This window comes from Protomyctophum parallelum (genome assembly GCF_964188405.1).
Source record: "Protomyctophum parallelum genome assembly, chromosome: 11".
NCBI classification, from domain to species: Eukaryota; Metazoa; Chordata; class Actinopteri; order Myctophiformes; family Myctophidae; genus Protomyctophum; species Protomyctophum parallelum.
In genome coordinates this window covers 41525659-41541810 of record NC_139707.1, presented here as the reverse complement: position 1 = coordinate 41541810, position 16152 = coordinate 41525659, and the positions used below count along the sequence as shown (strand labels likewise).

Sequence of the window (16152 nt, the reverse complement as noted above, 5' to 3'; positions counted from 1 at the left end):
GATTACAATATTCTCCAAAATTGCGATCGGCATCGGACCCAAAGATCTCGCAGATTGGCTGTGCTCTGTGTAATTGGTGGACCCAGCCCATCTTTCTGTTCGTAGTCCCAGAGTAGATGGATCCAGCCACGTCACCAGTGAATATACCCCACCACCACAACCCCATCCAATTCCATGGTGTAATCCTTTTCTCAGAGCCTCGTGCTATTGAGTCCCGCATCTCTAATCCTCACCCACAGACTAGGTCTAGCACATTAGATGTGTTGCGTGTGGCATTGTAGTCCGTAGGGAGAATGACAATGTGGTATGTGTTGGCCCTGTGCTATAACTTTGGGCGTGGCCCCATGTACTGATCTCACTCACACGCACATACGCACCTCACACACACACACACACACACACACACACACACACACACACACACACACACACACACACACACACACACACACACAATTCAGCTGTGTTCTATAGAGCGTCGCAGTCCCTCCCCCTTTCAGAACAACGAACGGCCCAGGAAATGAAAACGCAATGCATTTCCCCATAGGCAGTTCTTATTTAATTTATTTAAAGACCTTTTAAGCGTCGTACGAAGCCAACTCTTGTCGTGACAAATCATGACAACACACACAATATTTTGGACCAAACAAATAATTACAAAGAAGAAAAACAACAAAAAAAGTGTTGTAACCTGCCGTTTTTTCTACTTTCTAATTCTTTGTTTGGCGTGTGTTGTCATGATTTGTCACGACAAGAGTTGGCTTCGTACGACGCTTAAAAGGTCTTTAAATAAATTAAATAAGAACTGCCTATGGGGAAATGCATTGCGTTTTCATTTCCTGGGCCGTTCGTTGTTCTGAAAGGGGGAGGGACTGCGACGCTCTATAGTCTAGCAGCTAGCTGAAGGTTTCAATTGATTTTTTTGACTTACGTAAATTAATGTGTCGTAGTGAAAATAGCCGATCTACAAGCTCACACAATGCATTGCCAGGTTGTGAGCTTGTGGAACCGATTTTAATATAAAATACGAACGGTTTTGGACATACAGGGTTCCCCCCCCCCCCCCCCCCCCCCCGACAACGATATACTGTACAGCTACATGATTTGGTTTGGCTCCTCGACACTGTAGCAACAATATATTGTCGTGGAACTAAATGAGTCCTGTTGTCCTCGTGTCCCTCAGGACGGATTTGTGGTGCGGATCTACGCTACAAGCTCGGACCCGGCCCTGCAGCAGGAACTGCAGCTGAAGCTGGCAAGGAAATGTCTGCACGCTTGTGGCATCTCTCTGTTCGACCTGGAGAAGGATTTGCACATTATTAGTATGTCACGCATTGCTTTGTTTTTGGCTGTCATTCTTGGAGGTCACGAGACTCTAATTTGCTATTCGATTGTGCATGTTGTGGAGCTGATGTTCATTACCCATGGCTGCGTAACCGTGTGCTTCAAGTAGTCGTAAACCGCCAATAACGATTTAAAGTTGTGTTGCATTATAGCATATTATGGGTTTATAACTTGTATAGAACGTGTCTTATGCCATGCCCTGTATGTTTGTGTGTATATGCTAGTGGTTCTAATCTAAACTGTGTCACTCTCTTATAGGCACAGGGTTTGACGAAGAAGCAGCGCTGCTTGGAGCCGGGAGGGAGTTCGCTTTGATGAAAACTGCTTCTGGAAAGGTGAGTCAAAGCCTCTGCTGCTGCTGCTGTGTGTACATTTTCAGGCAGACAAATATGACAATGGGGCTGCGTGCATCGGCGCAAACATTTGCTATTGCAAGCACCTGCTTTTGATTTCTTCAATCTGCATGTCCTTCATTTTTCGTGGCTCTAAGCAGCTGTGCTTTCAGTGCTTTGGTCTCGCTAATGACAGGGCTATTGCTTTAGAGCGTGCACCTGTGGGGGGAAAAAAATGGCTTTCACTTGATAGTTTTTCTACTCCCCTGCAGCCTTGTACCGCTAGACTAAAGTCTCTCTGTCATAATTACCATTCTCTGATTTCACAACACCTGCTTACAGTTAACAGCGCTGACTTATTTATTTTCTCTCCGAGGAGCAAGATATACAAATCTTGGGGGGGGGGGGGGCCCTCTCTATCCTGATTGGATGAAGGCTGGGCCACCTAGCCAAAAACGAAACCTACAGGGTTTTTTGACCCCCAGGGGTTAACTGGGGACAGGGAGGAACTCCTCATATGGTCAGCAGCACACTCTATAGTAGGGAGGATTATCACAACAAAACAAAAAAATAAGTGATATTTGAATTAAGTGAAGGCACTGGATATACCTTTTTAAATTACATCATTTTTTTTTTTTTTTTTTTTTAAGATATTTTTTTGCGGCTTACGCCTTTTATTGATTTTTGAAGGGACAGACAGTAGGCTGACAGGAAACGGGAGAGAGATGGGGGGATGACATGCAGTAAAGGCCGTGTCGGGTCCGGGAGTCGAACCCGCGGCACACTGCGACTGGATTACCAGTCCGGTGCCCAGACCGTTACGCTACGGCCTGGGCCTTAAATTACATCATTAACTTAATGTGATTGTGTGTGGTTAAGTGAGCAGGCTTCATTGCATGTGATTTTTTAATACAGGACAGGTTTACAACACTTGACTGAGATAAGCCGGTGCAAGGTGTAGTTAATACTGTGTGTGTGTGTGTGTGTGTCTGTGTCTGTGTCTGTCCATCCGTCTGTTTATGACGGATGGACAGTTTTTGATTTGAAACATACCTGAGAACTCTCGGTGCGAGAGATAAGTACTTGTTCGGTGTTGGTACTGTGCTCCTGCTGCTCCCCTCTGGCCAGGGGCTGCGAGCGTTGTACACTGAGATCATGAAGAGCTTAAAACAGTGGAAGTGATTTGATCATTCCATCCGTTGAGCTAAGCGGCAGCTATGGCCTGTGGAACACTAGCCTCGAGTCCACTTCAATTCGCCATAGAATAGCGCAAATCACTCTGCTGATTTCTGATCGTCTGCACCTTTGTTAAATTGACGCACACATCCACACACACACACACACACACACACTCCTCTCTCTCTCCGTCGCTCTGATTAATTAGTCTGATGACGCGCAGCTGCGTCTGGATTCTCCCGCGGATCCTGCCGGGAGCTGCCTATATATGCCATAGAAAGCATAGGTGGACCCCAGGCTAATGCAACACTGCTCGATGCCTATAAGACAAAGCAGGGTCTGTCATCGGGGGGGGGGGGAAACACTGGCATCAAACTGGTACTTGGCTGGGAGGGTTTGGACAGAAACTATGACAGAGGCGGGCCGTCAAAATGTGGCACAAACTTTTGAATGTATATTCTGTCAGAGCGAACGTTTTTAACTCAAATCTTTGCTTGTGAGCGGTTCCTGGAATAACATATTTTCAGATGGGGGGGGTCGGTGGCCAATTACATAATATAGTTTCCGGGGTCCTTGACATGAAATATTGAGCACCACTGATATAGAAACATAGGCATTTCAGAAAACTGTAGAAGACATTTTTTAAATGTCGACGTCGGGCTTAAATGCGGTAATGCATTCCCATCATACACCTCAACTACTTTCATCTCCTATACAACATATACAGTAGTGGATGAGTTAGCTTGAGTCCCCTCCAAATGGTAGTGAGTAGTCTGTGCGAAACTGAATCTGTACTTGAACTAATGGTCTGCTTTGCCAACTTTTCCTTCCAACTATTTATAATTTAGCTACAGACACTGTCAGACAGTGTTGCTTATTAGTCGAAGTGGGTTCCAAAATATCATGTTCGCTGTCCATGGTGCTGAACTCAAATGCTTGTAAGCCCAGCAGTTGTGGTGGTCATGTTTGTTGTAAAGAGATGTACTTTTCTAATAAAAACACACTTGACTTCAAGCTTTACTTTATTATGTAGCCTTGCCTAGCACCACGAGGCATACCTACCATGACGGTATAGTTATTTTTCTGACTGGCTGTGCTATGTGTAATAGTTGAGAGGTGTCGGGTGGGGTCCCAAATCTCCCAATCACATGCCCTGGCTTTGATTTGTTCCGTCACTGAACTTGGGGATTTCGTGAAGACATTGCTGTAGGAATGTGTGGGTGTTATGGCAGGGGAATTACATAATGTGTGTTTGTGTACATAAGGCTAGGGCACGGGGTTTCTTTACTCAACTATGTGTTTCACCGTGGGTTCTTTGTAATATGTCAAATCAGTCTGTTGTTGACACACGCATTAGCACGAAAAGGCATGCTATCTGTAGGTGGTTAGGGTGTGCTGTTTCTGTTGTTTGTCTGTTTGCTGCTGATGTGATGCTGGTAAGTGGGTGTGGTGCGCTGGCCTGTGCATCCTTTAGCAGATAGGAGCCACAGGCCAAGTTAACCCCGCTGTACAATGCAACATATATGCGTGCTGAGGCCCTAATCTCCCAGCAGGCCTTATCGGTAGATTATCCTCGCCTAGACTGGCCCCGACAAAGTAAAAATAGTAGTGAAGTAGTGAGTTGACCTGTGCCTCGGCATAAAGTTCACTCTTCAGTCACCTGGACTATAGAGACCGTGGCTCGGTAGTGACGAACCGTGCCTGGGAGACTGTGAGGGGCTGATGGCAGTCAGAGTCAAAGGCCCTGCGATTCACTCCCGTCGTTTTATGGGCTCTAATCCTCCATTAACACCGTGTCTTCAGGGATTATTTAATTCTGTGCGACAGAATGTTAGAGCGTTCAGACTCGGAGCAGTAATACGGTGTACCGCCGGCATCAACCCTAGAAATATGCATCATCACCGCCGAGTGCCCCCCTAGCTGCACTGTTCCAATGCATGACTCTAATGACACACAGTGCGTTTGTTTGTGCCGCTGACGGCGGTATATCGTCGAGGTAATGATGATGATTGTGCCGTCGCATCTTTGTTCTCCTTCTCAGTTGGTCCCTTGACTACAGAGGCTCTGCCGTTCTGAATTAGGCCCTGTAGCAGCTGCAGGTTGCTATAGATGCATCACTTTAACTGGGAGCTGCCAGGCAGGGAGAGAGCTATAGTGTCGGCTGTTTACCCTCTCTTTACACTTTGTATTTCTGCCTATTTGTCACTCGGGGCTAATAAAGTGTAGCGAGTGTTCTTTTTCTTTGCGAGCTTATACCTCCCAGTTATCAATAACAGCCACAGCCAAAGGAAAGGTATTGCGTGAGCTTCTTCTCTGTGGTTTTAACCCATTTTGGGGCGGGAACCCCTTTTGGTGTTAGCATTGTGCTATGCTTTAGCTATTGAAAAATAGCAGACCTACAAGCTCGTAGCGCGCCACCGAGTGGCGCGCTACGAGCTTGTAGGTATGCTATTTTTGAAAAATCGAAAACTGTCATTTATAGAATCGTTCCCAGGTCAAAATGGGTTAACGCCTAACCCCCTTGGTTTTCTTTCTTTCCGTTCTCCTCCCCCCCCCAGATATACTACACTGGGAAGTACCAGAGCCTGGGCATAAAGCAGGGTGGCCCGTCGGCCGGCAAATGGGTGGAGCTGCCCGTCACCAAGTCCCCCAAGATCATCCAGTTCTCCGTGGGCCACGACGGCTCCCACGCCCTGCTGGTGGCCGAGGACGGCAGCGTGTTCTTCACAGGCTCCGCCAGCAAGGGAGAGGACGGAGAATCCAGTAAGAGCCCAACACCAAATCTCCCACTGAGCAATAATAGTCGTCTAATAAGCCCTAGTACACACACCGTCTGCGAACGCCGCGCGTTCAAAACAGCCGCCTCCGTTATTTTCAATGAACCTATATCCCACACCGGCGGCGTCCGACGCGCGTTCCTGCCTCGCCTGACGCTCCGATACGCCACTGTTCTATTTTCCAGGGCGTTGCCGCGTCGCTGCGCACCCAGTGTGTGCTGGGCTTCAGACGTCTGTCTAAAAATGGGTTATAAAAATTTAGTTTTTTTTAGCGGTCTAAGCTTAGTTGATTAGCAGTTTTTTAAACGTCATACAGTATAGACGTTGAAACAACGTTGTTTCAATGTCTAATCTAAGCCGTTCATTTTTAGACCTTTTTTGGCGGCTCTTATGCGTATATTAGACAAAAGAATTGCGCTAGTATAGTAACTGGCAAGCATGGGTCAAGCATAATAATATGCATAATAATATGCTTAAGTACTCAGGGACACCTCAACACATTTCCATTCAGCTTATGGCTGCCAAGTTCCTACTAGCCAAAAATAAAAGCCTGTGGTACCGAGGCTAGGTTCCTACCCATCACCGTGGACTATGGAGACGTGTTAAATTCCTCTGTGGTGCCTCCGGCTCTGCCAGAACCCACAACTGTCCATGTTTACGGGTGGGACAGCCAGCAGCGGCGGTAGTTCTGTCGCTGCACTAGCATGATTCAAGATTCAATAATTTATTTGCCATGTCAACAAGTTGATAGGAATTTGTCTTGGTTCATACTCAACATATATACAGACAACCATAGATACACAAACAAGAAGGACACAATACAAGGACCAGCAGCATAGGAAATTACATTCAGTTTTTTTTAAAGTGCTACTGTATATGCATATTGCTACAAGTTAAGATGTCTAATGGCTACGGGGTAAGTGCTATCTCTGAAGAGAGATGTTGAGCTCTTGATACTTCTATATCTCCTGCCTGATGGGAGGATGATTGAAGAGGTGATGTGCAGGATGGGAGTTGTCTGCAATGATTTTGTTTGCCTTCTTAACTATTCCGGTGGAGTAGAGTGAGGAAAGTGTAGGGAGGCTACATCCAATGTTTTTTGATGCGCGACGTACAGCGTACTACTCTTTCCAGCTTTGATTTGTCTTGAGAGGTTGTGTGACCAAACCAGACAAGCATGGAGAAGGTGAGAACACTTTAATTTTTTAGCAACACCTTGTTCAGCCAGAACCGTAAATGGGAGGGGGGTAGCGTGTTCCTCTGTGTGCGTTACGCCCACCTGGTGAAACTCCTCAGTGTCGGGGGAAAATAAGTGGCTGGCTGTGTATCACAGGAAATGTAGGGACAAATGTTCTAAACGAATGCATTGAGGAGAAAAGAGAAAAGAAAAGTAATATATTCTCATTCTCAGTGTCTCCATTCTTCTTCTTCTTTCAGCCAAGAGTCGCCGACAGCCAAAGCCCTACAAGCCTAAGAAGATGATCAAGCTGGAAACCAAAACGGCTCTGTACACGGCCTGCAACAATGGCAGCAGCAGTATTGTCACCAAGGACGGAGAGCTCTACATGTTTGGCAAAGATGCCATCTACAGTGACAGCACCTGTGAGTAGACTAGAAGACCAGGGCCTATTTCAAGCTCTTAACGCCCACTTCAATTGTTTATAATTGATGCTTAGAATTATGAAACTACAATGTTGGTATCCACACTGGAACAGTGCAGTGTATCTGTGTTAAAGAGGCTGAAAGAAGACTGCAGCGCTACACAGGTGTGTTAATCAGCTGGGTGGTGCACACGCGAACACGCACGTGACATAATTTCAATATGGCGGATTAATTGTTTCTGTGCCGCTAGCTGTTAGCATAAATGTAGTTAAATGTAGTTAACCACCATCAGCGTTCACTTTAAGGGGAGTTGTTTCCAACCCCCGCCAGCCCCATACACACACTCAATACACACGCTTTGCTATCATTAGCATTAGCGCACACAGTGTTTACATTTACATGTCGGGAGCGACGCGGTACAGAAAGAATTAATCGGCCATATTGAAATTATGTCACATGCGTGTTCGCGTGTGCACCACCCAGCTGATTAACACACCTGTGTAGCGCTGCAGTCTTCTTTCAACCTCTTTAACACAGATACTGTACACTGCACTGTTCCAGTGTGTATACCAACATTGTAGTTTCAAGTCACAAATTACATTTGTATGGCTGAAGATCCACCAAGGACAGTTCTCCTGGATTCAGACTTATGGTCGGTTTGAAAATCCTGCTTGTAACCGAGGTAAACTGACATCAGATTTAAAGTCCCATAGCTGGTGGTGACTGAGGCGTTGCCTAGTAACCGGATCTATCTTAAAAGCTGCCGTGGGGCTCAACCAATATATACACGGCAGTATACGTTCATATATATACATATATATACAGACCTAGCAAATAGCGTCCCGTAGCTGGGGGGTACGTATATACGGACATGGGAGAGAAATAATTAATTGCCTGAAAAGTTCTCGAGTAAACTCTCTCTCTCTCTCTCTCTCTCTCTCTCTCTCTCTCTCTCTCTCTCTCTCTCTCTCTCTCTCTCTCTCTCTCTCTCTCTCTATATATATATATATATATATATATATATATATATATATATATATATATAAACTTCTTTTAATATATTTTACATTTTTGTAGATACATTTATGGTTCATTAATTCACGACGCTGACAGTTAAACTGCAACCTACCCTCTGCCCTCTACAGGCCAGGTGACAGACCTGAAAGGTCACTTTGTAACTCAGGTGGCCATGGGGAAGGCGCACACCTGTGTCCTGACGAAGAGCGGGGAGGTGTGGACGTTTGGGGTCAACAACAAGGGACAGTGTGGCAGAGACACTGGCGTCATGAGCCAGGCAGGGAAAGGTAAGAGAATATCTCTCTCTCTCACACACACACACACACACACACACACACGCACACAGCATTGCATATTTAAGCAGCTTTTCTTTATATTGTCACAAGGAAACATCTTAACCCATTTTGGGGCGGGAACCCCTTTTGGTGTTAGCATCATGTTATGCTTTAGCTGTTGAAAAATAGCAGATCTACAAGCTCATAGAGCTTGTAGAAAAATCGAAGAACGACTGACATAGAAACATAGCTTTTTCAGAAAACTGTCAGTATGTAGAAGACATTTTTTTAATCTGATCTCAGGTCAAAATGGGGGGTCAATGTTTTGGCAGTTAAACCCTAAGGGCAGATTCATACTCCTATTTTAGAGCCGAATAAAAGTCTGTTCGGCTCTGTAGAGCCTACAATGTGATGTCATATGTGACGTCATTTGAGGTTCGGGGGGGGGGGGGGGGGGGGGGAGCGGGTACCGGGTACCGTCCTAAAGCCGGCTCTTCGGTGCTACTGAAAATTTCTGACGAGCCGAAATCATTTCGGCACTACAGCGCCGGAACAGCGGTAAAATAGGAGTATGAATCGGCCCTAAACGTAATGTCCAATCCTGACCAGGACATGGGCTTGGTGGTGTGCAGTGCAGTCCCTAAGACTCCTAACTCGTTGTGTGTTTTCCGTTCACGTCGCCATCGCATAGCGTTCGGCGTGGAGAGCATGGCCACGGCCATGGACGAGGACCTGGAGGACGAGCTGGAGGAGAAGGAGGAGAAGAGCATGATGTGCCAGCCCGGCATGCACAAGTGGAAGCTGGACCAGTGCATGGTGTGCACCGTGTGCGGCGACTGCACCGGCTACGGGGCCAGCTGTGTCAGCAGCGGCCGGCCAGACAGAGTGCCAGGGGGGTAAGTCGTCTGAGTTGTTGCACAACTAGCGTTCGCCATAATCTTGTCCGTTTTTGTGTGTCCTGTGTTTCAGTGTTGCTTTTGGCAGCAAATTTCTATTTTAGTTTTAGTCATAGTCTCTTCAATAGTTTTGACAGGCCTTTATGTCGTTGTAATGACATATTTTACACTTTGGTTGCATGCTGAAAATAGCAGATCTACAATCTTTTCGTCAACAAATAAAAACTAGACTAAAATGTTAGGAAGGGACTAGCTGCGACGCGTTTCAGTGGACAAGAGATCCAGTTTTATGCTGGGTTGCATGCTGAAAATAGCAGATCTACAATCTTGCAACGCGTCGCAGCTAGTCCCTTCCTAACATTTTAGTCTAGTTTTTATTTGTTGACGGAATTGTCAGTATATTTAGTCTTAGTTTTAGTCATCATAGATTCGTTTTTATTTCGTTTTAGTCAGTAAAAAAAGGTAGTCGACGAACATTTTTCGTCTTAATTTTAGTCGACGAAAACGACACTGCTGTGTTTGCACATCATCACTGGTATGACTTGTCTCATCCTCTATATACCAGCATCTGTGGCTGTGGGTCCGGGGAGTCGGGCTGCTCGGCGTGTGGCTGCTGCAAGGCCTGCGCGAGGGAGCTGGACGGCCAAGAGGCCAGACAGAGGGGCATCTTTGACGCCGTCAAAGAGATGATTCCATTGGACCTGCTGCTAGGTATTATTATCATGCTTGTTCACTTCCTTTTGCAAGACCTTGTCTTCCCCCAATGTTTTAGGCTGATATCTTGGCGTCCATTACTTCTGGCATCTTCGCTCACTTTTGCACTGCTGCATTTTTGTTGTTGTTGTTTGCTGAAAACACTGGGCCAGATAAAAGTATAACCCTAATTGCTCTCTGCCAGGCCGGAGGCATGGCCGAGACAGTTTTTTTCTCCCCCTGTCCGTCCGTCCGTTTTGCCCCTGTCCGACCGTGTGTTCGTCTATGAACAGCTAATCTCCGGCCAATTATCAGTAACTATTCGGCACTACCTCGTGGTTACAATATTCACGCTTCTGCCGATAACTACTTCCGGTTCATATGGCGTTTTCAAAATAAAAGACGGGTGGCAGTGAATTTGTGTATAGAACTGTTCTACACTGTGCGAGTGTAGATATTCTACGCTCCGACAAATTAACATATTTTGTCAACTTCATCGACATCAATCCCGCAACTTCTACAGATTCCACTCACCTCTATAATGACTGAATTCCGAACATTGTTGGCCCACAGTAACCTACCTGAACTGGCACCTGTGCTCCGAGGACCAACTTTTTCTAGTTAAAAGTTTACCTATTTTGTCTTGGCTCTTCCTAGTTCAAAGTTTACCTATTTTGTCTCGGCTCTTCCTAAACCAGTGGTTGTCAAACTGGGCCGTATTATTCTGCTCCATGCAAGCATGTGCCACTTGTGCCGTCACAGCACATGTTTTACATTTCGCTTGATGCAGTATTTGTACACTTCCTCGTGCTTGGGTTTCCTCGTCGCCATGTTGTTGCAGAGTCATGGAACTCATCGCTCCTCCTCATCAATGTCTGCCCATCATTCATGTGTGTGTGTCTTGTCCTATTCCGCTCTTGCCCCCCCTACCTCCCGTCTCTTTCTCTTTGCCGCATCCTCCTTGTCTTGGGGGTTGCCTCTCCCTCCACCTTGGGGCCCTCTGTGTTTCAGCTGTCCCTGTCCCTCCCCCTCCAGGAGTGAACATCGAGGAGCACATCCAGATCCGGCAGGAGGAGAAGCGGCAGAGGATCAACCGTCGGCACAGGCTGGAGGAGGGCCGAGGTACGGGGAGAGAGAGAGAGACGCAACAAGAGGAACAGAGCTGGATATGTGCCCGTGTTGGTGTTTTTGCTATGATAGAAGAGAATTAGCCCAAACATTTAGACTCTCGTAGAGGTTTTTTTTCAGATTCTGACGAATCTCTCTACGAGATTCTAAAAGCGCGGACACCCAGATATGGTCTAGGGATCAACGTTTGTGCCTCAAAATCACTCTTACCTTGTACAAATGCTAAATCTAAGCTGCTTTTTCGTTTGCCCCACTTGTCCGGTGGGTGTGAGGCACCAATTAAACACCGTAGGACCGTAGTTTTCAATAAAAAAAGGTATTTTGATCCACTCTGTCTCGGAATCCTCCATTGTAAATGTGCAACAGAACATTGGCCGTGCCCCTAGCGGCCAGGGTTCTCTTGCGCATTTACAATTGGGAGAAAACCAAGATGGCCGCCAGATTCCGAGACAGAGTATGGACAGATTGCATCAAAATACCCTTTTTTTATTGAAACCTCTACGAGAGTCTAAATGTTTGGGCTAGAAGAGAATGTGGATACTTGGTAGAAGCGGGACGTATATACCTTCTAGGAGAATTTTGGGACAGCGAGGGGGAAGGGAAATAGTAAGCAACAAAAGGATGAGACTACCTAACGAAAAGAAAAGCCATGTGTTCTCCAAGTTAGCATGTGATAAATCTCCACCCTCGGGTTACCTTCCTTGAGTTTGGATGTTATTGCCTTGGTGACTTCCCTCTTGCTTTGTGTTTTTTTTTTTTCATAATTTTGCAGTGTGTGCGCGTGTAATGTTGTGTTGTGTAGTATTGACATTGTGTTCTCTCCCATTTGTGAGCCTTGTGCATGCATGTGAAGGTTTCTTTCTCCCCCAGGCCCCCTTGTTTTCCCCGGCCCCATATTTATGAACCAGCGTGAGCAGGCCCTAGCCAGAATAAGACCCCTTCAGGCCCTAAGGCATAAACGGGACAAGCACAAAGGTACTATGGTCTTCACTTATCTAACGCAACGGGTGCAAAGACACCTCTCCCCACCCCTCTGACTCACCTCCCAATGTGGCTGTCCCGCCCACCTCCTCTCTCACTCTCTGGAGACAAGAAGCTTATACTGTCTTTACCACATCTTATGGTAAAGAACGGTGTATAGTCTGTAGGCAGGATAGACTCACTCTGGACCAATGCAGAGGGATGGGGAAACAGGAGTAGTCTAACAGGCCCAGGGTTATAAGATCTCTTCGACGGGAGGGATGTCTTTACATTGTCGTTGCATTTGAATGCTACTTGTTTTATAGTATGCTGGATTGAAAATTAAATTTCAATTGCAAAGACATACAGTCTATAGCATGTAATTCTCCTACACAATCTCTCCCGGTGAAACTCCTCGCTGTTGGTGAAAAGGTGACCGGTCGGTGACTCCATGTTTATCGGAGGAGATACATGGTAGTCCACATGCTTCCCAGACCTAACAGTGGGGGGTCGGCAGTGCCAGGGACTGCAGTACAGAGGGGGCAATTGGCAACTACTAAGCTGGGGAGAAAATGTCACTGAATATTTCATTGACATGACCAGTAAGAAAATGATTTCTCACTTTTCTGGTCTGCTCTGCAGGATTAAAAGAAGATGCATCATTGTGCACTGGGGGAGAACGGGCTTTTGGTAAATGACAATGGGACACATCTGACAAGGAGTGTAGTTTGAGCTATTTTTAAGGATGTGAGGAATTAATCGAACACGACTTCATTTGAAGCCACTTCCAGAAAATATAGTATAAATAGACATTGGCCTTTTTCTCCCCATTGTGTAACAGTTATATCTGGAAACAATGGGATATGTAAAGAGCTGCAGCAGTTTCCTTCCCATTGTCACTTTAGGGGATTGACGCTGTGCTGCTTTGCTAAATTATGATTCTATATGGGAGCGAAGTATTACACGTAAATATGAATCCTATCTGAAAGGATGCCGTTGAAAAGGGCCATGTTCAGTGGTGCTACCACTGAACACAGGTGTTCCACTTCCTCCCACCCTGCCGCTATAGACCGATTCCGTACCGGTTTCATGGTTGCAGCCTACGTATTTCCTGTAGGCGGACTCGACATAGCTGCGGGAGTAAAACCCTCACCAGGCGCACCTCTTCCACTACAGTGAACGGCAGAGTGACTGATGTTAGTTTGCCTCAAACTTTACTCCTTTACCTGCTTTTTTACTAACACTAACATTACAAAGATGCCCAGAACATCGAGATGAACCTGTGTAGTTTATGGCTGCTCCAACAGTAGTGGCAACATAAAAATAAAAAAAACGGAATGTCTAATATCCACCGCGATGGCGGAGACCAGAGCCATTGAGCAATGGTTGAGACAAAGCAGTGAAAGATACATAACGCCAGTCTTACCCAATACCAAATATTTCTGTTTTATTAACACAAGGCTGCTGTACTTTATACCTCATACTTTAAATGCTTAGTATGAGGTATAAAATACAGCAGCCTTGTGTTCATAAAACAGAAAGATTGGGTATTGGGTAAGACTGAAATTATGTATCTTGCAGGATTCTTCACTGCCTTGTCTCAACCATTACTCAATGGCTCTGGTCTCAGCCATCGCGGTGGATTTTAGACATTCCGTTTTATTTTATTTGTTATGTTGCCACTACTGTTGGAGCAGCCATAAACTACACAGGTTCATCTCGATGTTCTGGACATCTTTGTAATGTTAGTGTTAGTAAAAAAGCAGGTAAAGGAGTAAAGTTTGAGGCAAACTAACATCAGTCACTCTGCCGTTCACTGTAGTGGAAGAGGTGCGCCTGGTGAGGGTTTTACCCCCGCAGCTACGTCGAGTCCGCCTACAGGAAATACGTAGGCTGCGACCATGAAACCGGTACGGAATCGGTCTATAGGCCGCATAGTGACACACTGGTGTTCCCCCACTGCAACGTCACCAAGGAAAAGTTTAAAGAGTGCCCACAGTTTTTGTCAGTTAAAGGCGGTTCACTATAGTACTGATCGAGATCATGTCCACGAGCTGGATCTTCAGCCCTCCTCTGCAGATTATTGGGCCACGGACCAGCAAACAAACCTCTTAAAAGGTCCCATTTTACACAGGGCAGCCTGAATCAGATCTGGGCCACATCCCCAGATTGGAATCTGATTTTGTTTAAATGAGTCCATGTGGACCATTTAAACCAATCTGATTTGAATCTTGACGTGGCACATTATCTGATGAATATCGGATGATTAAAGGGTCATTTATTTATTTATATGAATTAAAGGGTTAACTTGCGGTGATTGAACCATAAGTAGTGCGATTCATTTCATTCAAACCTTTATTTGTTCTCGAGAGACATTGGGGTTATTTGCAGTGTCGTCGAGACACAGTACCACATTTTCAAAGCGATAAAGCTAAAAAACTAAACGGAAAGCATAATTTCCTCATCGTATGATCTAATACATATTTAAATAATAATAATAACCTTTATTGACCCGAAGAATATTTTGTCTTCACAGTCTGTTCCAAACACCCACATCAAAAACAACACATAGCGCATAACACCAAGACAATTACAATACAAAAAGATAAAAAACAGTGATGAGTATATCAACTCATCAAGCCTTAACCCATTCTGGGCGGGAAGCCGGGAACCCCTTTTGGTGTTTTAACTAAGCATTATGTTATACTTAAGATATTGAAAAAATAGCAAATCTACAAGCTCATAGCGCGCCACCGAGTGGCGCGCTACGAGCGGCGCGCTACGAGCTTGTAGGTCTGCTATATTTTTGAAAAAATCTTAAAAATGCGCCACAAATCTCTGAATATATATATATTCTTTCAAAGCGATTTATTTATTTATTTTGACGCCACGCCTAAATGGGTTAATCCTTACAGGGCTGTTTGAGTAAAGTCACCGCTGTATGTGAGCTGGTCCATGGCCCAAACGGGGTGTTCTGTTCATAGACACCGTACGAGTAGCGATGCATGGGCCTGCCTCTATACCTCTCGTCATGCTCTGCCAACATCATGACCTCTGAAACAGGGGCTTGGGTTCAACCAGACTCCCTCTCTCCTGTAAATGCGTTCCGTTTGATGAGGGCTAGGTGCACAGAAAAATGACATACCAAAAATCTCAATTGATGCCAAAGATTTATTTTCTTCAAAAGATTTCCAAAAATAATGTTCAATCATTGTTACTCATCCCTCATGTGAAAATTTGCACCTAACCAGATTCAACACAGTAAAAAAAAAATCAGTTTTTTTTATTATCAACAAATGTAGCTATTGAAGAAAGGATTTTTGTGCTCAATACTTTTTAACACACGGGTGCTGGTTTGCCAAAAAGCTTTTCTGTTTTAGACGTTTTTGCTTCCCTTCCCTGTCTTTTTTGGCATGTTCCTCCTATTCTTTTGTTGATTCTACTCCTTCCAGCTCTCTTCCCCAACCCCCCCCCCCCCCCCCCCCCTCTCCCCACCCCCCCCACCCCCCCACCCACCAGGACTGTACAGAGACGTCCACCTCTGGGGGGCTCTGAAGTTGCAGCTTTATATCTTCTGCTCTTCTCTCTTTCATCTGTGTGTTACTGTCTCTCCCGTCCCTCTCCTCCTCCGCTCACCCTGTTCTGACTGAATGTTTGCCTTGTGTATAGACGGCAGCAGCGAGCGAGGGGAAAAGGACGCCAGCAAAATCACCACCTATCCTCCGGGGGCCGTGAGGTTTGACTGCGAGATGCGGGCCGTGCAGGTCAGCTGCGGTTTTCACCACTCCGGTAAGATTGACGACCTCCTCAAAGCCACTGTGGTGTTTAAAGGAGAAGTCCATACTAAAAGTCTTTCTTACCTTTATTTGTAGTCGTTACGTCCCCACCAAAGAGGTCCAGGTGTTATTTTGTGCAAAAGCTCCTTATTGGCTATTTCCCCTACCATAAGCCC

At 45.7% G+C, this 16152-nt stretch overlaps 1 protein-coding gene across 19 annotated transcripts in view; it reads left to right on the top strand.

Moving 5' to 3' along the window:
• The window catches only part of mycbp2 (MYC binding protein 2), a 104971-nt gene that overhangs the window by 27605 nt on the left and 61214 nt on the right, over positions 1-16152 (top strand). For 12 of the 19 annotated variants that reach the window (XM_083777454.1, XM_083777457.1, XM_083777444.1 and 9 more), the window contains exons 10-19: positions 1184-1322; positions 1603-1679; positions 5411-5615; positions 7067-7231; positions 8377-8535; positions 9215-9419; positions 9985-10130; positions 11124-11234; positions 12111-12215; positions 15870-15989. In XM_083777454.1, the coding sequence (XP_083633580.1) occupies positions 1184-1322; positions 1603-1679; positions 5411-5615; positions 7067-7231; positions 8377-8535; positions 9215-9419; positions 9985-10130; positions 11124-11234; positions 12111-12215; positions 15870-15989 (1432 nt within the window). The remainder of the gene's footprint in view (positions 1-1183; positions 1323-1602; positions 1680-5410; positions 5616-7066; positions 7232-8376; positions 8536-9214; positions 9420-9984; positions 10131-11123; positions 11235-12110; positions 12216-15869; positions 15990-16152) is intronic. The other 7 variants (XM_083777448.1, XM_083777453.1, XM_083777452.1 and 4 more) reach the window with 3 other exon arrangements.